This window comes from Saccostrea cucullata, unplaced genomic scaffold (assembly GCF_032062105.1).
Source record: "Saccostrea cucullata isolate Sc308-1 unplaced genomic scaffold, CSIRO_AGI_Scuc_v1 ctg8, whole genome shotgun sequence".
Lineage (NCBI taxonomy): Eukaryota > Metazoa > Mollusca > Bivalvia > Ostreida > Ostreidae > Saccostrea > Saccostrea cuccullata.
In genome coordinates this window covers 779846-803839 of record NW_026940997.1, presented here as the reverse complement: position 1 = coordinate 803839, position 23994 = coordinate 779846, and the positions used below count along the sequence as shown (strand labels likewise).

At 35.0% G+C, this 23994-nt stretch overlaps 2 protein-coding genes across 3 annotated transcripts; one reads left to right on the top strand and one right to left on the bottom strand.

The window, feature by feature from the left end:
* The first annotated feature begins 1376 nt into the window (after window positions 1–1376).
* On the top strand, window positions 1377–20162 carry LOC134256867 (uncharacterized). Of its 2 annotated transcripts, XM_062739541.1 has the most exons (15): window positions 1377–2938; window positions 6626–6740; window positions 9503–9628; window positions 10186–10250; window positions 10632–10758; window positions 10952–11073; window positions 11345–11539; window positions 11868–11948; window positions 15109–15246; window positions 15378–15727; window positions 15915–16038; window positions 17335–18377; window positions 18902–19162; window positions 19296–19353; window positions 19501–20162. In XM_062739541.1, the coding sequence occupies exons 1-15, from the start codon at window positions 2531–2533 to the stop codon at window positions 19666–19668; spliced, it is 3381 nt and encodes a 1126-aa protein (XP_062595525.1). In that variant the 5' UTR covers window positions 1377–2530; the 3' UTR covers window positions 19669–20162. The 2 variants fall into 2 exon arrangements, with proteins under 2 accessions (XP_062595525.1, XP_062595526.1); XM_062739542.1 differs by lacking the exon at window positions 11868–11948.
* An 839-nt stretch (window positions 20163–21001) lies between these two features.
* LOC134256879 (optic atrophy 3 protein homolog) lies at window positions 21002–23798 on the bottom strand. Its single transcript, XM_062739557.1, has 2 exons — window positions 23619–23798; window positions 21002–22918 (listed from the first exon to the last, which is right to left on the bottom strand). Exons 1-2 carry the CDS (start codon window positions 23749–23751, stop codon window positions 22416–22418), a joined length of 636 nt encoding a protein of 211 aa, XP_062595541.1. The 5' UTR covers window positions 23752–23798; the 3' UTR covers window positions 21002–22415.
* Window positions 23799–23994: the final 196 nt, after the last annotated feature.

The following is a 23994-nucleotide window of genomic DNA, read 5'->3' as shown; positions in this document are numbered from 1 at the left end:
CTTGAAGTTTGACCTACTTTTCCAAAAAATTTAACATTACTTTAAATTGGTCAAAGCTTTTGAAAGAGAACAGATAGGGCTTTCATGTTAAATTTCTAAAATATTCCATTTCGATGACCCTTGACATTGAAGTTTGACCTTACATTTCAAAAATGTTATATATTTCCTACAACTTTTGATTGAGAGGAGATATGGCTTTCACATTTCACATGTGCATTACCTGTGACAAGATGTTTTCGAGCATGCTATGATTTTTTACACTTTGACCTTGACCTTCACGTTTGACGTAATTTTCAAAAAAAATTAAATTTTGGTGAAATCTTACTTTAGAATGACGTATGATAGGGCGTTCATATTTGACACAATATGCCATACAAGTAGAGCTTTTTTAAAAAGCTTCCCGTCTTTAGCAACAGTCTTAAACTGTAAACTGATCTACACCTATCAGGCCGTATAATTCTTTTGAATTTCTTGATTTTGTATTTCTTCATTAGCTTTTTACTGGCATTAGCCCTACCACGGTTGTCGCTCGGTCATCTCCGTAAACTTTGACTCGCCGAGAGCTTTCGGCAAACCTCGGCTGATTCCATTTCCTTCTTCAAACAAGAAAGGGGAAAAGAATAATAACAAATTGTAAAGCCTGCAAGCAATAAAAATCAAATTTTATTTATAATGAAGTTAAAGAGATCTTTTTATTTTTTGCTATACAAAAAATCATGTTATTAGGAATTAATTACTGCTGATTTTGTTGTTCGTTTTGTCATTTTTTTTAAGATTGAAAATCTTGCAAAATTGTTAAGTCCTTAGATCATCACTCCCTTGCCTTGCACAGCATTTCAACCAATGAAATAATTGAAAATTTTCTCATCATGCATTTTCTACCAATCACAAAAGAGAGGAAGTGCATAGTCCGAAGACTGTAAAAAACTTCAACTATACAATACCGTCTTCCAAGGAAGACGGTAATAACATTTATAAAATGCAATCATATTTCAAAAATTGAGCTGAATTGCAAGGAACCGACTGGTTAAACGTAAAAGGATTTCGAATATATTGATTTTAACATTTATTGTCTTAAATCCTTCCTGTGGGATAAATGTCGTAGGTCTGACTATAAATCAATGCTTAACTGGGTGAAAGTTATCATTGGCGGCTAAGCCACTAGATCTTGGAGCATTGTGCTTACCTGAGTAATTATGTAACTGGTATACTTATCACGTAACCAGTCGATAATCTGGATATGTGTATCGTAAAACGATATACAGCTACACGCCTTTCGTTCTCACCACCCTATATTCATACACGCCAATCTGACGAAAAATATACTGTAATACATTATGGTCCGTGTTCCCTGCCACAGACTGCTGATATGTTGAAAATGTAATTGAGAGAAGATATTATTGTGAAAGAGATGTTATTCTGTTAATGCATTCACGAATATCTTTGGGTACAGAGGATATTTCTTATGCTTTGATCCTACTGGTTTTCATCATTTTCAACACGCGTGTTGCTTCTTATTTAACGTCAGGTATAATTGATTTCAGGCGAAACACCTGCGTGCTCCGTCCGTCCAGGCTCGAGTTATCGATCCCCCCTCATTTTAGCGTCTCGTATCACGGGAACTTCACTAAATTAATTCCGTTTTATTTGTCCTGGCCATTACGCTTCTTAGTTATATATAAAGCTTTCATTGACCAATAACAAACTTTGTGTTTATCTTATTTATGGCAATAGACTTTAATTTCCTTCCGGAGGGTCGGTGAAATGTGGATTTTGATTGACTGGAGCCTAGATAATAGAATTCTTAATCACGGACAGTTAAACAATAGGTTGCGTTATGGAATATTAGCTACCGTCACACGCCTCCCAGCAAATGGAATGAAATATATTCAAAACATTTGAAAGGGTGCGTTAAGCTGGTCGATTCTGTGTCATTGGATCTTTTTTTCAATCAATAACTTCACGCTTTTGGTCCAATTCCGTAATCAAAGCAAAACAAAGCGCTAAGCTGCTACCAGGAGTGCGCGAAGCTGGTTAGCGAGGCGCAGGATAGTGGCGCCAAGGAGCAGGGAGAAATGTTTGGTCGTGCAAACTATAACTTTTGTCCGACGAAGATTCTTGCATTTACTTATTTACAACTCGGATTTTCTAATTTCTTGGACAGGAACCGACAAAGGATTTTTCACCTTTCTGTTTGTTTTCATCTACCTGTTTAAATGGAACGCATCCAATTTCAGCGGCACTTGTGCGTGGAAAATACAAATCTTTTATTGTGTGTAGATTTGTATAGTAAAAATTGGCTTTTTACCGACATATGTCAGTTAGCATTCTTAATGGATGGACTGGTCCATTCAATGAAATAAATTCCGTATGTAGTTCCTGGAATAAACATGAAATTAAAAAAAACAGTGGTGATCTGAAAGAGTATTTTTGAGTGGTGGATCAAATGATAAGAATTGTTGGGGGTCTAAGCCTTATTTTTAAACAATGTTAAAATTTCAAATATACTGTGATGTGACAAGCAATCAAAATGCCAAGTTTGATTAAAAAGTTATCAGGAAGGGTACCTTCCTTACCTCGAATTCCCGAGCCCAGCGATTCGAGCGAGGATGATATCATTCTCCAGAGGCTTGGGCCAGACAGAAATAGAATCGCCTGGTCTGGGGAAAATACCTTTAGTGTAATTCCCCCTACCCCCAACGGAGCATCGAATAATGGTAGCGAATTGGGTCCAGCGTCACCAGTTAGGGGCATTCTGCGTGGTCCAGAGAGGAGAGGACAAGGCAGTACATCAGAGGGTAGAACGGCTAATGGTGCGGCGGTCTCCAGGATAGGCCAGAACCGCCAGTCCTCCGGTAATACTTCCACTAGACCACGTTATAACAGGACACCGGTTCGAATGACTGTTGCTGGAGAGTGGGCTCTCAAAGAATGTGAGGTATGTAAATTTTGGAGTGTACTCAGTGCTCAACCTTACAGCAACTATGGCAAAAAAAAAAAAATGCGGAAAAGAAGTGGGGGGCATAAAGTTGAAAATTAACAGTAGCAAAAAACATGCTCGGGAAAAAGTGGATTCTTCCCCTTTGCGTTCTACGGGCCTGTAATGAAAAAAAAAGTCTCGGTCCAAATCCAGAATAAGAGAGGATCGTACATTTTAGCCGTGGTTTGCTATGATGGGTTCAAATACCTCTAAACATATTTTGGCGTCATAAACACGTTAATAATGGCTTATATTCTCCGTAACAGCGACGTATAAGCCACTTGTTTTACGTCATTATCCGCAAGTAGGTGCTGTCCTGGAAGAATTGAGTGCCTTGAATTCGATTTACCAATTCAATTCAACAGTGGCGGAGCCAGGAATTTTGAAGGGGGGGGGGGCAGTTTGGGTCGGTTTAGGGGCTAACAGTCATACACACAAACAAAATGATTTATTAGATCTTATGTATATTTTGAACACAAAAGGGGAGCCGAGCTCTCCGCCCCTATTCTCAATTGAGAAGTTGATGGCTAGTCTTTTACGAAATAAAGAATAGCCCGCCCCTTCTATAAATCCGCCAGTTTTTACTGCACGTTGCGATATATGTTATTGAGAGAATGTAATGGAAATTCTCTTCTACATAGACGTTTTCCCATTTTGTGTGAACCACCCTTGACAGCTTCCAATCCTTAATTCGGAGCTACGATATAGGTTTCAGCTTTTACACTCTTCAAATATGTTCCGGTATATAGGTGGGAAAGTTTTCACACATTGATTTAAAATAAGTTGGCATGCCCACGATGCTGTGCAGGATATATAAAGACATGAATTGAATTTTGGCCCACGAGATGATTACTAAACAGGGAAATCTCTCTGTTTTTCTTTCAAAACACTATTTCTATAGTTTTCGGTAAGATTTCAGTTGGGCTTCTAGCTGCACAGCTTTAGCTCTCCGAAAAAAAAAAATACTTTGACAAACCGGAGAGCTACAGTACCACCCATTTAAAAAAAAACATGGAGAACTAAATCGAGAAACTGCGCACCTTTTTGTGTGCAATAAATATACAGTTTTTTCAATGGATGGCACTGTAGCTCTCCAGTCTGTCAATCTATTATTTTTTTTCTGGAGAGCTATAGTTCTGCAGCTATTGGGCTTTGTGCACAAGTAAGTACAATTATTTCAATTTTCAATGCATGTTGATTTAGGTAAGTGGTACTGCTTTAGTTATAAACAAATGGAATTTTCCATGAAATTATTTCATATGCTTCATATACTACAGTTTCGTCAGATTTTAGTTAACAAGAGATAAATGTGTACAAATGTCACACATAGTAAGTAAGTAAGAGATGAAATTCTTCAAGATATATCATATTTCACCTTCTTTTGACATATCCTTCTAAGTTGGACTTTTTAAAATGATAAATCATTCTTTCCAAAAAGAAACTATAAAATGCTCCAAATTATGTGCATTTATTCGACTCAAAATTATCTAATGAACTTTAATAATAAAGTTTGATTTTAGTCTGTGTATGTTGGAATATAATTGTTAGAAAGACAATTTAAACCATTTTCTCTACTGAGAATGGTTAAAATATGCACACAAATATGGCTATCTCCCACTAAAGACATAATATTGCTCCTGTCAAAACAAAGCAATGGAATGCCATTTGTAATATTTCCATGTACAAAAGAATGAGTAATAAACATAAATTATTGCTCTGAAACAAATCCTACATTCTTTTGTCTACCTACTTCAATGGAGATCTAAGATGTTTGTTCCTTTTTAAATACCTTTCAACAAGTGCCTAGTATTTTTGTGTAGAATTGTAAATTTGAGATGTTTGCATGTTCTTGCTCCCTAAGATGGTGTGATTAGCAATTTTGATATAGGGAACTTAACTAATTCAGGTTAATTCTTCACAATGGAGGAATTATATTCAGGATCCTGCTTTTAAACAAGTATTCATGTATTGAACACATTCATTCACAGCCATTTAAATCTGTTTTCCATTAGAGATTGGGTATAGTGCTGAATGATGGGTCATGTGTAGACATGTCACATTTAAATCCATAATCGCTAGGAACTGCTCTCTGTACATAGATCTGCCACATTCTGTCTTTGTCACCAAATTCGGCTGTTTAAAGAGAAAGTGACAGTGAAGAGGGAGGTTAAATAAGATAGGTAACTGGAATGTGAACATATCAATGCGATACAATTCTCTGTTTTTTGTGGAAAACTTGATCGAGGAAAAATTATTTGGAGAGTGTAAAAGCATTTTAAACCACGGATTTACCAAATATATGTATATATTATAGGTAGGTATTAAATAGCATGCCAGATCATTTTGATAAAACAAACTTATGTTAGATTTACAAATAAATGGTATTTATAGTCTGATCAGGTAATGTTTTCATTGATTTTGATTCCAGGTACATGTCTGTATACATGTACATATATACTAGTATGTATTGGGATTCTATGTAGTGAGAAATGACTACATTATTCTTAAAATTATCTTTCGTCTGTGAATTTAATATGGCATACCCGGAATTATTATTTTTTTTTATAGACTTTCTAAACCATTTGGATTTCATTACATACATTTGATGTAGATAATACCTTCTGTATGTAGGAGTATCCCAATAAAATCCATAGTGGAACATGTCCAATAATTTTTACTTTTATATATCTAATCATTAAAGGAATGGGCACACCTGCTTTACACATTAAACCTTAATTTTCTTTAGATTAGACAGGTAAGATGAAAATAAAACAGACTGAATAATGGTAAAAAATGTCCAGGAATTCTTTCGAGGGGTGTCTCTGAGAATTCTCTCCATATTAATTTGATGAATGATTTAAGTGTACGTGACAGGGTGAATAAGTCTAGATGTACAGTGTGAAATACTGGTGTAAAATTGTGAATGAGAATCAATGTATTACAGGTTATGATGTGACATCATGCCTTTAAAAAATCAAGATTTATGTCAGTTTTACTTAAATCTCAAGGAGATTTATTCAAGAGATTTTTCAAAGAGAATTAAAACCATTTTGACTTTGGATTGTTATTCTTAGCCATTATCTCTGAGGAGAAGTGCTATAACAAAGTGATTATTTTGACTTTATTTTGATAGTATATAAGGGATAAGGCTTAAAACTTTTGAAAAACAATCTGGAATGATTCTGTAAGATTCTTTTTAAAACTTTTTACTTAAACATTCAGGTTATGCCATATAACACTTAAAATGATCTTTGTCAGATTAATTAAAGGGGGATATTGCTCCCTATTCCATCTAAATTACATAAATTTGTTTGCACTGTGCATGTTCACTTGTTAAATGAATGTATATTATGATGTGCTGTAATGTTATTATATTGTATGAATTCATTTGATAGTAAAACTTCAACTTAAGTTACATTTGCATTGTTGCCCAGGTTTGCTGTTAACGAAGTTTACTAAGCCATATATGAGCTAGGCTCTCTTACTCTAAACCAATAAAGTAAGATGATATTTAAACAAAAGGCATGCAGTGTGTAGAAACTCTAATCCCTGACCATCATTAATTAAACCTGTACCCTTAAATTATTTTAAAAGATTGACAAGTATATAGGACTTACTAATATAGTTTTATTTCATCTCTTACAGTCATTGACAACATGGGTGAATAAAGTTCTTAAGGATTCTGGCTCAGAACCGGTGGTGGATCTAAGGAAAAGTGTGGGAGATGGAGTTACACTTGTACAGTTAGCGGAAAAAACTTGTAAGTATATTTATAAGTAGTGGCGATCTGTAGATTCTTCAAATAAGCAATATTAAGTATAAGACATGAAATGTGATATCAATATATCAATTCAAAAAAGTTCAAAAGGAAATTTGTAATTTTTGCATATCAGAATTATGTGTCTTGGAAGTAATAATTAAGAACGTAAGATAATACATGTACTGATGCAATCAAAGCTGTTAGGTCAAAATACTGATTCATGCTAGCTTGCAAATGCATTCATATTCTGACCATGTGAATATCTTTTTCAGTGATTATTGCATAAAATAAAATAGATATTCAAAGGAGATCACTTTTTTTTTTAATATTTGTTATTCCAATTTTATTAAATAAGGAAAAATACTTGTGTCATAATGGAGTAAATAAATAGTTGTAAATAAAGCAAATTTAAAAATAAAGTAAAAACAAATATTTTCATAGGATTTTCCTTCACTTAATTCAAAAGCACACAAAATACTGTAAATGTAGCATATTTAATGTGTACAATATTTGGCAGAAATTCAATTTTCAACAAGTTAGCGTGGATTTGATTTAGCGCTGTCTTAATTTGCTAGTTATAAAAGTTAATATACAAAACATTTAGCAATGTACTTGAATTAGCGGACTCTGCTTTCCACCAAAATCGCTAAATAGAATACACCGCTAAATGTAATACGTTTACAGTAAATAGTATGGCATTTTACAAAAAAAAATTCTGTCTTTTTTGTGAGAAGACTTTTTAAGAATTTTCTATTTTGAAGCTGAGATATATTTTTGAGTAGTTTCAATAACCTTATTCACGATAACTTAGAAGATTGCCTGACTGCACCACCCAGAATGAACAACTCCGAGATGAAAATGAATTTTGTTAACAACCCTGCCACTCAAAGCTTTTGGTGGACTACCACATAGATTGAGGAAAACAAGTAGATCACCTCTAAAATAAAAAAAGACCTCTACTGCAATTAAAAAAGATTAAAATTTTAAAATTGAATCAGCAAATTGAACTCCTGACTGGATAATTTTCTTAGCTGGTCTACAAAGATTGTATCAAGAAAGATGATATTATCAGGTTTGAAATAGGATCCTACCTTTTGTAAAAACATTGACAATTTGGTTTAGGAATGATCTCTGTATGTTACATTATATTTTTTTTTAACCTGAAAAATCATCTGCCCTTCATAATGTCAGAGTGGGGGAAAAATTGTCCAGAAAGCTGCTAAATGAAGTGACACATCAGTTACTTTTATCTCTACCCTAATAGCAGAGAACTAGTTCTACAATGAATGCACCTGTATTAGACAAAACCTTATTAAGAACAGATTAACGAGATGTTTGCAGCAAAAATTCACAGGTGTTCTCTTGAGCTAATTAATGTTGCCTGATTACTAGAATTCAATAAGCAGGAAGAGACACTAATAACTTGAACAGACCTGGACAGATCACGGGCTATATATAAGTAATGAAGGTCTTTTACTGTATGCCAATGAGACCACTGATGGTTGTAGACAGAGAACACTATGCTTAGTATACAATTCAAGCACAAATTAGACTGTAGGCATCAGCTCAGTCAAAAGAAATGGAGACATCAGTATTATTATGGGAATAACTTAAATTCTGGTTACTTATATGGTGAGTGCTGTTCAGAATAACTAAACTGAGTTAACTTGCCTCAGATATTTGAGTGTATAGATGAGGAAGATACACATGGTACTTGGATGAGGGAACATCAGATAAATTCTATAAGAATTGAAATTATGCATTTTCAGCCAATTTTATAAATCAGATTTATTTAATAAAAGTTTATTTTCATGCTACTTTTAAATTAAAATAAAGTTGATCTTTGGTATATTGAACTTCGGATATCTTGAATACAAGTTGTGTTTTGATGTGATCTGGAAGTCCTAAGGGTGAACCACATTTTCTATATATCAGTCTATATAATATATATCTTATGTACAATCTCAATATCTTGAATCCTTGGATATCTCAGTTTTTTTTCTCAGCTTCAATGAGTTTGAAATAATGATGTTTCATTTTATACATGTGCACATGGCATAATTTCCTTCATACTTGCAGTATGTAGAATACCTAGAATGGTATAAACAGTGTATACATATTATATGCTTCTATGCTGTTTAATTAAATTTATGAAAATAACATTGAAAAGTTTGGAAAATAAGAATGAAAATAGGAAATATAAGAGCCTTTGTATCCAAATGTAGGTTCAGATTATCAATTACATTAGCTATTTTAGATGTGAAGTTTTGTGCATACATTTAATTTCAACAGTCAACAAACCTGGCCCCAATCAGAGAGTGATGGAGTGCAATATTTGCTTTAACTTTTTGTAAATTTATCAGTTGTTTGTATTAGAGTATTTTCAAATGTTCTCTTTAGTAAATTCTGATAAAGTTGTACACAGAGTGTTAGGCAGTTATAATTTTGAGTCAATATAATAGCTGTTCATACAAAATTCATTACACATGTATTTCTGGTGTGGATTTATTGCTGTTGGTGCGCACTATTCTAGACTTGTCAGTTGTGAAATTTTAAACTTCCCTCGATAATCACACCTGGGGTATGCACAAGGGCTTTGTTCCTCTGAATTGTTTTCCAACTTAAATTTGGTTGACTTTAAACATTGGTGTACAGTGATTTTAAGGATTATCACTGTCGATCTTTGATTTTACCTTGTGCCAAAATTAGAGAGAAGGCGCCTTTTGTTTTCGTAGCTAATTGAGGTCGCTTGTTGCTTTCAGGTGGTAAATTTCCAGAGGAGGTTGACACAGACATAAACTCCAAACAGGACCGAGTGAACAACTTACAAGTCTGTCTGAGTCACCTTAAGTCATCAGGAGTTGATCTCACCGCCATTGATGCTGAGGGTAAGATGTCAAAGTTGAACATTCGGAATTAGTTGCTTATCCACTAGAACCTTAGAATATTATAAACAGTATGTGTTTTTGTCTTTATTACTTTTTCTTTGTAGTAATTACTTCAATTCCCTGCCTAAAAGTGAACTTTTATAAAAAAGACACTTAACTTTGAATATGAAAAAGTCTAACTTAAAAAGAAACCCTATGAGCATTAATAAATACTTTCTTATCTGTAAAGATAAAATTTGATGCATAGCTGCATACATGTTAATGTCTTAAAAATTGATTTGGGCTTATTATGGATTCATTAGATGGAATGCTCAGGTACACACCATACAAATTTGATGATTATATTTCAACATTTAAATGACTGTTCCAATATCTAGTCCTCATTTGTGAATGATTGCCAAATATTTATGCATCATAAAGTTTTATCTGTCAAATTGGTGTCAATGTGGTTTCAACAACTATAGCTATTAAGTCTGGGTAAATGGGGAAACCTGAATTTGGGTGATGGAATGTTGAAGCTAATATTGACTCGTTTAATTGTCCTTCGTCATCTGTAGATATCGCTGATGGAAATTTAAAGTCCACCCTGCTCCTCATTGGGAATATCAAGAGAAAAGTGGAGGTAAAATAGGTGTTGTTGCTTAGTAACTCGGACTCTTTTGGCAGACAGTGTCAGAAACAAATTGGCTTATTTAGAATAATGTGTGTATTGATTGATGAGAAACCTATCATAAATATAGCTATCTTGAAAACATTTGCTACAACATTTTTTTAATTTAGTTTTTAAAAATTCATGACTTGTTAATTGCTGTATAGGGATACAGTAAAGTATGGTCCATGTGTTAAAATGTGTGTCTGTTTCTACTCTCGAAAAAATTGAACCAATTATCAATGAAACCTGATAGCCTCTGTTTACCTGTATTGATTTTCCTTCCCTAAATGTCTGCATCCTTTCAGGTGTAATGATGCTGAAAATTTAAAGAAAAAAATCTAATATTTTTAGGCAGACACAGAGAGTAAGACAAAGGCAAACACAGCATTAAGGGAAGGCAGCAATGTAACTGCTCCTAAAATGCCAGGGGCAATTACTCTTCCAGGAGGTATGAGGGAGCCTCCCCTTGGAGTCAATGGTAAGAAATTTTACTTGCTCTCCAAGGAAAAAAAGAGAGAGGTAGTTTCTTTGTATTTCACATACCAATAGTTGTTCAATGGTTTGTACAATTCTAAATTAGCACAAAGCTAATTTTTATGGTACAATGATAGCCTACTATTTGATTTGATGATACTATTGATTGATATTTGGTAAAAAAAAAACCTTGACAGATTACCCTATGACCCCTCAGCGGAGGACCTTGACCCAGCCCTCAGATGACCTCATCCCGGGGATCCTGAGGAAGGAGGAGACAGTACCTCGCCCTCAGTCTGTCCCTCCTCAACCACTCATAGTGAGGCTCTTTTCTGTCTTACACTAGATACAGTAATGTGGCCCTCTCAGATAATTTTAATATTCAATATCTTTAATGTGTTATTGATTTTTATTTGACATCAAAGATACTTCCTTCTGGAAGAAATTCTAATTCTGGTAATTCTGTTATAAATAATCTTTAAAAACGCCAAATTCTTCCCTGAAAAAGAATCTTACTTGATAATTAAAACCAATACCGCAATGCAATGAAACTATTGTGGTACATGTATTTGGATATTGATGTTTTACAGTCTATGACTGAGCTGAGCTCTACAGGAGTTTTCCAGCGCGGGGCGGAGGAGAGAAGACAATTGTACTCACACAATAACTACAGTACTCAGTTGTCAAGAGGAGCTGGTCCCAGACAGCAGACGACAGTCAAACCGAGCATGCCCACTAATAAACTTCCTTCCAATGCCTGGTCCACGGAGTCCCAGAAACCACAGGTGGGTAAAGCAGATCGAAGCAATCAGCAACCTAAATAAATAAAGTAGGATTATCATGGAATCGTGTCAATATTATATATATTAATGTTCCGTGGAGGTTCCATTTTGAATTGATCAAAGGATATACATGTGTACATACATGTATTGAAAGAAAAAAAAGAACACATAAAACTAATTTGTATGTTTCATTCATGAAAAAAAATGCACATTATTGCACAGCGTGGGACACACTGTCATAAAACTTTAACACAATCTTGATAAACACAGCACAATGAGATTATAATGCTTGTTTTTGAGTAGCTGACTTTTTTGCTTGCCTGGTTTGTAGCCCGGACCAGCTGGTGCTGTGTCTGTTGAGGAGCGATTGAAGTCCTTGATATCTAGCCCCTCCTCTGAGCGGGCCCCCCCAGTAAGTTGGTGTGACAGCTCTATATATAGATTTACACGCTTGCTGTGATTCACTTAATAATTCAATATAACTTATCTAATGCACTCTCTCAGCTTTCATACTGTCAAGTCAATTTTTCAGAAAATTTTTGGTGAAAGGATTATCTATGCTTTATTAAATTAATAAATATCAGTATTTTTTAGTCTATTAGTGTACTTGTCTCGGCTTCTTTACTTCAGACGCAAAGAGAAGAAAGTTGCATTATGCTCATACTGAAGATAGATTGTGTACTTATTTTCTCAGAACATATCAGTACAGATGCATTTTGTTCAAATATTATATATGTGCATTATATCATACACTGACGTATTTGAACTTAGATGTACTGGACTTTGCCTCCAGTTGAGGTGGTAAGTGAAAAATGCCAGAGAGAGAAATGTTTAATGTATGTCATGTAGTCAGCTAGGAATGACAAATGTGTCAAAGTTTTCCTTGGCATAAATGTTTAAAACAGATAACTCTGAAAATATTTCAGCTTAAGCTTTAAACTCTCATGTCAGTATTATATACTTGCTCATAGTTTAATTAAACATTTCATATAAAATGCAGGTACAGAAAAACACAGTTACAATGAAAACACTTATAATAATGAATTCATTTACAGCAAAGGGTTTTGCATTCCCTGAAGTTTTGAATTATACCATGTAATCAGATTTTTATCAACTCTAATATTTTTAGGTCACCTGAGTAAACTCAGGTGACCTATTGCTATCCGTTTTCGTCCGTCGTCGTCCATCGTCCATCGTGTGTTAACATTTGAACATTTTCAGCTTCTTCTCTGCAACCACTAAATCAATTTCAACCAAATTTGGCACAAAGCATCTATGGGTGAAGGGGAACAAAAATTGTGAATTTCATGATCCCTGCCCCCCTGGGGCCTGAGGGGTGGGACCAAAACCACTAAAATTAATGCAATCTTTAAAAATCTTCTTCTTTACTCCTGGACATCAAGCAGTCAAACTGTTTGCATGATTGTAATCAGCATTAAGTCCTCTACAGAAATTGTGAAATTCATGGCCCTGGGGTCAGGGGTTCTAGTGCTAGGGCGGGGCTAAATAAGTATATAGTAAAAATGCATTATTTCTTTGAAAATCTTCTTCTCTGCTCCTGGGTATTAAATAAACCAACTAAGTACATAGTTATGATAAGCAAGAGTGCCTCTATCAAAATTGTGAATTTTATGGCCCCAGGGTCAGGGGTTCTGGTGTTAGGGTGGGGCTCTATTGATTATATATAGTGAAAATACATGATTTCTTTGAAAATCTTCTTCTCTGCCCCTAGGTATTAAATAAACTAACTAAGTGCATAGTTATGATGAGCAAGAGTGCCTCTACCAAAATTGTGAATTTTATGGCCCCAGGGTCAAGGGTTCTGGTGTTGGGGAGGGGGGGGGGGCTCCATTGATTATATAGTGAAAATACATGAATTCTTTGAAAATCTTCTTCTCTGCTCCTAGGTATTAAATAAACTAACTAAGTGCATTGTTATGATGAGCAAGAGTGCCTCTACCAAAATTGTGAATTTTATGGCCCCAGGGTCAAGGGTTCTGGTGTGGGGTGGGGGGGGGGCTCTATTGATTATGTAGTGAAAATACATGAATTCTTTGAAAATCTTCTTCTCTGCTCCTAGGTATTGAATAAATTAAATAAGTGCATAGTTATGATGAGCAAGAGTGCCTCAACCAAAATTGTGAATTTTATGGTCCCAGGGTCAGGGGTTCTGGTGTTAGGGCAGGGCTCGTTTGATTATATATTGAAAATACATGAATTCTTTGAAAATCTTCTTCTCTGCTCCTAGGAATTAAATATACTAAGTACATAGTTATGATGAGCAAGAATGCCTCTTCTAAAATTATGAACTTTATGGCCCCAGGGTCAATTCTGGTGTTAGGGCAGGGCTCTATTGATTATATAGTGAAAATACATTAAATCTTTGAAAATTTTCTTCTCTGTCTCTGGGTATGAAGCAGATGTACTACCTATATAGTTATGATGAGCAAGGGCCATGATCGTGCAGAATTGTGAATTTCAAGGCCCGAGGGTCAAGGATGGGGGGTGGGGGCTCTCAGACTTATATACTGAAAATGAATTAATTGTTGGAAATCTGCTCCTTTGTATTTATAAAACATTTATTTATTTTTTGATAGGCAATTTTAAGGGTGCCTTTTTAAAATTTGTGTAATATGTGGACCTAAGGTCAGGGGTTTATGTCACAGTGTTAGGGGCACTACTGATTATTGCTGAATATTACTGATTAGTTGGAATGCATTTTTGTTCCCCTACCCTGCGTATTCAGTAACCAAGCTAAGCAACTGCTAAGTCTATTGTTGTGATGATCAATGGTGCCTCTTTCAAAATTGTGAATGCCATATAGCATCTGGCTTAAAACAGGAATCAAATTCAATAACTGGAAAGTTGTTGCATAATGCTCAGGTGACCTATAAGGCCCGTGGGCCTCTTGTCTGATTTGTTACTGAAAATCAGTGTATAATTTTTGCTCAAAGTAATTTAATCAATTTCATATAACTAGAAATCTATTGCTAATCTGTGGGAGAAATGAATTGTTTGCATTATTCAGTTTTAGTAATTTCAGCACTCCCTTGCTAAAAATGCATTAGGTTTTTAGTGAATTAAATTTTTTGGGCCCTCATTTTTGATTTCTTTTTTTTTCATAAATCTATTAGAATGTACTTAATTTGTACAATTTTTCCTTTCTTGTCACAAATATATATTCTCAATTTGAGCATTAGTCTCAGCTACATTGTACTACCTTAAAATCAAGGGATGTCACTCTTTAAGCATGGTGAACACAAAACACGGCAGTGGTATAACACTCTATAGAATCCATGTGTTTGATGTAATACTGTATTTTTTATTCACATTCTTTCATGCTTTGCCTTACTTAATATACTTGCTATATATTAGTATAATAACAGCTTTCTTTAACATAAAGAATTGGTATGACTTTGAACTTTAAAGCTTATTAACTAACATCATACATGTATAAAGTATTATCCTAGTACTGTATCACATATTTTTTTAATGATGTTCGATACATGCAATGTGTCATTAAGAAATAAAGGACTGGATCCTCACCTTATATTTTTATTTTATTTGTCTAGGCTTCCAAGAGTTTTGATGATGGTGAATTGATTGTCCCCTTCCCTCCTCAACCACGAAATCCTATGTCAGGGGGAGTTAACCCCAGTCACCAGAGATATCCATCTGTACCTGCCAATAATCAGTCAAACACATACATTGTAAGTACATGTAGATGTTGAATACAAACTAAAAAAAAAAAATCCAGGTTTTTGACATATGTTTCGTGAACAGAAATATGAATTATTAACTAGGATTCCTGAAAGTACAAATGATTGTAATACTTTTTCAGCCGTCCAGACCAAATGATAGGGCACATCATAGCTCCCGAGCTGAGGCAATACTCAGTCAACCAAATACTTCATCGAATCATCCTGCATCGTCCCAAGTCCACTCCACATACAATCCCAGCCAGGTCCACAACACGCCTTCATACCAAGATCCGTCCTACATACAGAGCAGCAGTTATTCCAGTGCCATACCCCCTGGACCAGCAAACCAGGGTTACGGGGACAAAACCAGGAATAGAGTTGTCACCCCGAGCATTGAGGCCGCAGAATGGGGCAGAAAGAGAGGACATGAAAATCATGGATATGTTGGAGAGACCTCTCCAGTCAGGGATAGAGGACTTAACAGGGAGGAGTAAGTGACCAAAGTCAATCATGTATAAATACAGTAATATAACAGTGAAATAATAAATGATATTCTTTCACAAACAAATGTTAATAGATGGAACAAACTAGTGGTAGTATATCTCAAGGATTGTCATGTGTAGCATATGAACACTGAGTACTGTCTTAGAGCATTGTGATTGCTCTTTATTTTACAGCAGCGAGTGTTCATCTAGAGGCCCTGGTGCTGACGGAATGAGAGACGCCTGGAACAGACTCTACGGAGGCAGGATGTCAGTTCAAGGTGACCCCAGACCACAGCAGTCAGAATACCACCACCAGGTAAGGGGGAACACTGGGGAAACTAGAAACAGCAGTCAGAATATCACCACCAGGTAAGGTGGAACACTGGGGAAACTAAAAACAGCAGTCAGAATATCACCACCAGGTAAGGTGGAACACTGGGGGAACTTAAAACAGCAGTCAGAATATCACCACCAGGTAAGGGGGAACACTGGGGAAACTAAAAACAGCAGTCAGAATATCACCACCAGGTAAGGGGGAACACTGGGGAAACTAAAAACAGCAGTCAGAATATCACCACCAGGTAAGGTGGAACACTGGGGAAACTAAAAACAGCAGTCAGAATTAGGGCTGTAATAATATATCGATATATCGATACGTATCGATATTCAAGAAAAATATCGTATCGAAAAGTAACTTCCAATACGTATCGGACAAACATTTTTTCTTCAAATTCTGTTTAAAAGATGGGAATTTCAGTCAGCAAAGATTATATTTTACTTTTTTGAATTAAAACCTTCAATAATTATATAATTTCTAAGGAAATAACACAGTTTTTATAATTATTACAAAATACAAAGAGAATTTTTTTTTAACATGTTGATTTTACTGTCATCAAAAGTTTTAATTGAAGTGTTATTTTTAAAGACAATGAGACAAGAACTTTAAAATGGGTAATAAAACACTTAATTGTTATTAAATGTATGCATTAAAATGATTTAGAAGCCTTTTCTGATGGACTTGTTTCAGAATCCAATATATCGCATATCGCTTTAAAAAATATTGTATCGTATCGTATCGAAATTTTTGGCTCAATACACAGCCCTAGTCAGAATATCACCACCAGGTAAGGTGGAACACTGGGGAAACTAAAAACAGCAGTCAGAATATCACCACCAGGTAAGGTGGAACACTGGGGAAACTAAAAACAGCAGTCAGAATATCACCACCAGGTAAGGTGGAACACTGGGGAAACTAAAAACAGCAGTCAGAATATCACCACCAGGTAAGGGGGAACACTGGGGAAACTAAAAACAGCAGTCAGAATATCACCACCAGGTAAGGGGGAACACTGGGGAAACTAAAAACAGCAGTCAGAATATCACCACCAGGTAAGGGGGAACACTGTCAGAATACCACCACCAGGTAAGGTAGAACATTGGGGAAACTAAAAGCAGGTCTTGAGTATCTGCTATTTGTTACGGGGAAAGGCACTTGCTTCCCACCTTCAGTATAATCACTTTTGATTTTTGATATGAATTAATAGATTAAAATCTGAATTTAGTAATGATTCATCATAATGAGTGTTTGAATACCCTTTTTATACTTTTATAGAGTACTAATAATTATATGGATATGACCGGTAAAGACTCCAGAAGTAATGTGATTCCTCCAACCACACTTAGAACAAGTCCCTTGGGTCAGAGTGCACAGGGTCATGGGTCGAGTCAAAGTCAGATTAGTTCTTCACAGGCTTCCCCTAGTAGTGTCTCATTTCCAGGATTCAACAAATCTTTGACGGAGAATTTGTCTGGTTTCCAACACACGATTGGTCCTTCTTCCAAGTATCCAGATTATTCAGGAAGACCAGTGCCAGGCAAGGAACCAGGGCCTATGGAAAAGGACAATATTGGATATAAGGACCCAAGGGGACTTCCCCCAAAACCATTTCCTCGTGCTAGCAGTGACAGCACACTTCATGAGCCAGAAGTCAGTATTTTTGATTACCATATTTCACCCAGTGAGGCTTCCTCCCGGTCAGTGACTCCCCCTCTTCCTCCTTTATCTAACACAGACTCAGATTCCTCAGTGGGAAGTCCCCCTCTTCCTCGAGCCTCGAGTTCTACTCACCTTGCTCCTCATAAAAACCCTGATGTTGTCACCTCCACAACACTAGTGCCCACCGGGGACAAGAAAAAACGAACTTCTCAGTCCCAAATCCCAAACAAAAGTGATAAAAAGCATTCCTCCAAATCATCTCATTCTATAAAGTTCCCACCTCCTCAAATGAATGAGAAGATGCAAGACTCCGGGGTATTGAGTGATGTGAGGGAACTTGGCACAGACAGTGATCTTCCTTTCGATATAGAAGATACTATTTTGACTGTGGATTCTATTGATACAGAAATGCAGACAATTCATGCTGGGATTCAAAAGCTGCAAGGTGATGGAGGAATGCGTGAGAGACTTGACAATCTGGAGGGATTGTATTCAGAGGTTGTCCGTGTGTTGGGGAGCAATCCCCCAAACATGAGGAGGAGATGGAGTCTTGCCAGCTCTGATACCAGCTCACTTCGACGGCCGGTCAGAAAGTTCAAACCCCAGGCAGGGAATTCCAACTCCCGGAGCCATCATCATCACCATCACAAAGACATTAAGTAAGTTTTTAATGTTCACCTGTATTATATTCATAATGATTCAGAATCTTATCCTGACCATTATATTGTGTCAGGTCTTATTTAAGCATGTAACTTATTTTTAGCAATTAGAAAAATTTCAAAATGGTAGAAATTTAACATGGCAAAATTGAAAAAAAAATTCAATAATTCTCTTGATTATAGTCTTGTGTATATTTACATAGAAATGTTAATTGAATTTTAAAAATATCATTAAAATTAATTTATATACTGTGAAATTACAAATTTTTGTGAGGGGTTAATTTTTGTTGTTTTCAACGTATAAAGAGACCCATGAATTCATGTCCACCATGAAATGTTAAATATTACATAAATAACTACAGAACAATTCTTCATCCATGAATTCAAATCCACACGAACCAAAAGTTTTTACTCAAACCACGAAAATTTGACCCCACGAAAATATGTGATTTTACAGTAATCAGGAATTTGATCTTACATATCTCTTTTTTATGAAAGTTTGTATATTATAATTTATTTTACAGAGCCATTAATCGTCGATTCCAAAGACTAGAATCACATGTGGTCACTCTAGCTAGAAGTGTTGCCCATCTTTCGTCAGAGCTTCGTTCCCATAATTCCATGGTCAGTGAACTGGATTCCTTACGCAAAGAGGTGCGAGAGATGAAGGAGCAGCAGTTTATATTGTCCCACCAGTCCGCGGCACAAGGCCACAACTCACTAGAACACAACAAGGGATGGGGTCCCTCCCTGACTAACCCCAAAAGGATCAATAAACTAACTCAGTAAGTTGTAACATAACATTTCCAGGAAAATTCTTCACATTTTAATTTAACACATAAATAAATTGTTGAATCTATCTCTGTTTTATGAAAAGTATTAATTTTGAAGCAAAGATTAACTTTAATATTTTTCCAGGTTTTTCGGACAGGAACCACCACTGATGGAATGGTTCTTGAAGAATTTAGGATATGAGGTAAGAATACAATATTATTACTTTAACATTTTAAATTCCAGATTTGTGCTTAGTGCTTGAAAAGAGGGCTTTTTGATCAGAGTCAATAAATAATTTATTTTTAGTTTAAGCTTTTAAATGCTTATTAACAATTAATTTGATTTGCAGAAATTTGCATCAAACTTTGAGGCTGAACACATTGGAATGTTGGAGCTTCCATACATGACTGAGGAAAGGTTGGAGAAAATTGGAATTCCCATGGGGCCTCGACTACGGATTCTACAGGAAGCACAAAACTGTTTCCAGCATGAAAATCTCAATATATACATTGTCTGAGATTAGGGATGTTTTACAGATATGAAGGAATAAGAATCCAGGAACAAATGAAAGTCCTTTGTTTTTTTAATGAAATTAAGATCATGGGGTAGAAATATGGGAAATATTCTTCAGTATATATTTTTTTAATTATATTTAAGTATAATGTATTCATTTTATTTTATGTTGTATAATCAAAAGAATATTGACGTTTGTTCATCACTTAATAAGGAAGATGTAGCAAGGGTTTTGACAAATCTCAGATGAGGTTAATTGGAATCAATTAATAAATTCGTATTTTGCTATAACACCGTTATAATCAGGGAGGGGTTCAGCAATAACTCAATAGTGCTGTAGTTATTTATAAACATTATAACAGTGTGCAGGGTTTATATATGCTATTTATGATTGTGTTCATTATCAGGTTGAAGCAATATCCATTTTTGAATCCGCAGCTATTTAGTTGTTATTCATAATTGCCTTGTTCTGTGATAATAAAATGATTCTGATATTTATTTTAATTTGTTGTCTACTGTACGTGTTCACTGTATCCAAAGAGAGTCCCTTGCATAAAAGAAAATAATTTTCCACTTGATTGGCATGTTCATATACATGCAATCAAAACTTTCAGAGATAAAAAGTAGAAAACGATGAAATGTGTGAATGGGACCCAGGTCTTGGTTTTCAAGAGATAAAAGTTGGAGAGATCAGGAGTGAATTTGCTTTTTAAAATTTTATAGAGGAAAAGAACTGGACGGAAGGTTCACTTCAAGAGATTGGAGTTTGAGCCATCGAGAGTTACCTGTATATTATTATAACAGTAACTTGATCAAAAGTAAGTCATATCACTTTGGAGTTGACAGGTGGGGATCATCAGATCAAACACAGATCGGAAAAGATTTTCAAAGAAATAATGCACTTGCACTAAATAATCAACAGACACTATCCCACCTTAATTCCAAATTTCACAATTTTGGAAGAGTCACTCTTGATCATCATAACTGTCATTTAGATTACCTGCTAAATACCAAGGAACAGAGAAGATTCTCAAAGAATTATTGCCTTTCACTGCATAATCAGCAGAGCCCCACCCCTAACATCAAAACCCCTGACCTGGTTTTTGCCCCCTTTTTATAACCCCAGGCAGGCAGGAGCCATGAAATTAACAATTTCTGTGCCCTTTTACAGCACTGATTTCATTTGCCAAAATTGTTTGAAATCAGTGGTTCAAGGAAAAAATTGAAAATGTTCAAAAGTTTACAACTGATGACTGATGCACAATGCATATACATTGCTAAACAAAGGATGAAACAGAAAGTAACAGGTCAGTCACCTGAGTGACTCAAATGACCAAAAATTGTGAATAATTCTAAGAGGGGTGAGCTATTTATTTCATTTACTGATTTGCACACAACAAATACAACATTTCCCAATTATTCTGCATAATAAAATTTCAGATAGCATAAAGCATTAGCAGAGTCTAAGTGATCAAAATAAACATTTAGTATAGTACAAATATAAAATATCACACAGAATATGAATATCTAAGTACGAAGGACTCATTCATGATCTAAAAAAAGCTTCAGAAGCAAGTGTTTTGTAACTTACTGCCTTGTAAATGGAAGTTGTATGCCTGAAGGGCGACAAACCCAGTTAATTGAATCCAAGGATCATGATCTGAACAAACTTGGCTTATGTACACCATTTAAGGAAGCTTCCACATATAAAAGTTTTCAATAAAAATTACCCTGTATAACAACTTTAGCTATAAGTAAAATTTGCAATTTTCTAATACACTGTTTAACAAATGGTATCAATCTTTTACAAGGGTATGATATATACCGGTATACAGGAAAAATCTTTAAAATATTTTTTTTTCAAAAACATGTTAGATTGTTTTCTAATTTTCAACAAATGTTTATATACATATCTTCTATCTATTTCCTTTAAATTTCATCCATTCACTGGTTGTAAATTACATCAGTAATGATGCTTTTTTGCTACGTATTCATAAAGATACAAACATGTGCATCTCTCGTTTTTCCTAAAGGATGCTGGTTATAGTGTACACAGTTTCATTCTCATCGTATACCGTAGTGTACACAGATAGCTGGTCATGGCTACCAGACCAGGTTTTACAATTTGTCAACATGCGAGTCCTAAGCAGGCTGTTGAAGTGAGAAGGTGTGTCCTTCCTAGGTAAAAATGTTGTTGTATGCTTGACATTGCTTGTGTGGTTGCAAGGAAAATGTCTGCATGCATTAGGCCTGAATATTTGGTGTGTGTATTTGAGAAGTTTTCCTGTGTGGACAGAAGAGAAATTTTGATAACTTTGACAGTGGTTTTTCAAGGCAGTCTTTGAAAAATGAAAAAATGATGTTTGTTCAAGCCTGTGCTTAAGATTTTCTATAAAAAGAAAATGTATGAGAATGAGCATTTTATTGAAAAATGCCAAAATTGCAAGAAAGGGTAATTTTATGTTAAATCATTTTTCTATGCTAAGGGCATTTTGATTGTTGAAAACATGAACACGCATCACCTAGGAAACAGAGCTGTGTAAATTAAATTGTACATAAAATAACTAAGATGTCTACTTTAGAGGACCACTTGAGACTCTTATTTATCACACATAGTCCTTTTGTTAATAATGTAAGTACTTTATTTGCACCTCTGCCTTTCACCCTTTGAATGCATGCATATCAAAGACTAAAACCTAATTTATCTAGTTGGAAAGTATAAAAAGAAGACTACTTTGTAGCTCAAGCATCTCACTGTGGTTTATCTTGTTCCACAGCGATGTCAATATGCTCTGTTTTTGAATTTTTATGCACTGTTAGCTGGATTGTCTTTAGGTTTCTAATATGTCTGAATACTTCACGTAAATGTGACTCCTGTCTCTCTGATATTAACTTTGTGCATGGTTTGGACCACGTCTTGAGGTCACTGATCAAGGTCAGGAGGTGGTCCCGCTCCCTCTCTGCTTCCCGTAACTGAGCATCGTGTCGCTCAGTAATTAACACCAAGTCATCCAGCTGGTTGTTAATGCTTAGGATCTCGTTCTCCCTCTGAAGTTTTTCTGCCGCACTACTCTTAGAACTCCTCACATACTCTTGATAAAGAACAATGAAAGCAATTGTAAAAATGAAGATATCATTCATCATGTCTGTGGCTAGCGCTATCGCTGCTTCATCAGTCAAAGGATTTATTTTCACTTTGTGGCCTTGATTATACATCAGCATCAATCTAAGATTGGCTTCAGTTCTGTGATAGACTGAAAAAAAAGATACATTCAAATATAATACATGTAAGTTGAAATACATTTACAAGTCTGACACATGTTTGATTTCGCTACTTACCGGTATATAGACAAAAATAATCTGTATATATCTGACTGCATTTAGAATGATTTTAACAGTAACTAGTCAAATGCAGTATACATCATAATTTAATTGTTTGGTAATTATTTATCAATCAACTGTTAATTGTGTATTTGCAAATCTTTTCTGAAACTTTTTGCATCCCGACACATTGATAAGTGTTTGATGCTTTATTTTTGTTATTTGTTCAAAATTTGAATGAAATTGATATATTTAGGTATTTTAATATCAATTAATAACCTAATTAATCCAGCATTTGTAAAATATGTAAGAAGGTTAATAACTGAATTAGTCGATCTAGATAAATTATAAATTAATAACATACCAGACCTGTATATTACTCAGTAAGGTCATTCATTCGGTGCAATATACTGATATGCACAGATACATGTATTCAGGTATTTGGGGTTTGGTATCATTATTTATCAATTTATATTCTTCTCTAGTAAAAAAAAAATTATTACGTTTAATATATACCTTAAAGTTTATACTGATCTGATAATCAAACTTTCTAAATCTAATCCTGCAACATTTCGTAATATTATCTCTACGACTCTAGCTGTGTCTAGACCATGCTTCTCTAACATTTCTTACCTTGCGCTAATGGAATCATTATATTTTTACGTATAAATGGCTTTTCTTTCATGTACCCCGTTACTCTTGTCGCCACAGGTTTACTAACCTGCTTGACAAATAAATATACAAGTTTTATCAGTGGGAATGGCATGTTTATCCTTGTTAAGGAAATTCGAGCTAAACCCGGGATTTCGCTGAAGTAAATTGTACTTATAGTTTTCGGTTCTTCAAAATCTTGTTTTTACTCATAATTATATATATTTTTTTTCATTTATAAGATATAATAATGCATATTTGAACAATGAAAAATTATGACAAGAATGTAGGCGGAAAAACTTATGCGAAACGAAAACTGACATTTTCCCGCCAAAATGAAACTGCATCTTGCAGTGTA

What these genes read in the sequence shown, in the direction of transcription:
- LOC134256867 (XM_062739541.1), top strand. Translation starts at nt 2,531, where the DNA reads ATGCCAAGTTTGATTAAAAAGTTATCAGGAAGGGTACCTTCCTTACCT. An exon ending in CGGAGTCCCAGAAACCACAG is followed by an intron (nt 11,540 to 11,867) that starts GTGGGTAAAGCA and finishes CCTGGTTTGTAG; the next exon opens with CCCGGACCAGCTGGTGCTGT. An exon ending in ATCAGTCAAACACATACATT is followed by an intron (nt 15,247 to 15,377) that starts GTAAGTACATGT and finishes ATACTTTTTCAG; the next exon opens with CCGTCCAGACCAAATGATAG.
- LOC134256879 (XM_062739557.1), bottom strand. Translation starts at nt 23,751, where the DNA reads ATGCCATTCCCACTGATAAAACTTGTATATTTATTTGTCAAGCAGGTT. An exon ending in AATGATTCCATTAGCGCAAG is followed by an intron (nt 22,919 to 23,618) that starts GTAAGAAATGTT and finishes CTTTTTTTTCAG; the next exon opens with TCTATCACAGAACTGAAGCC.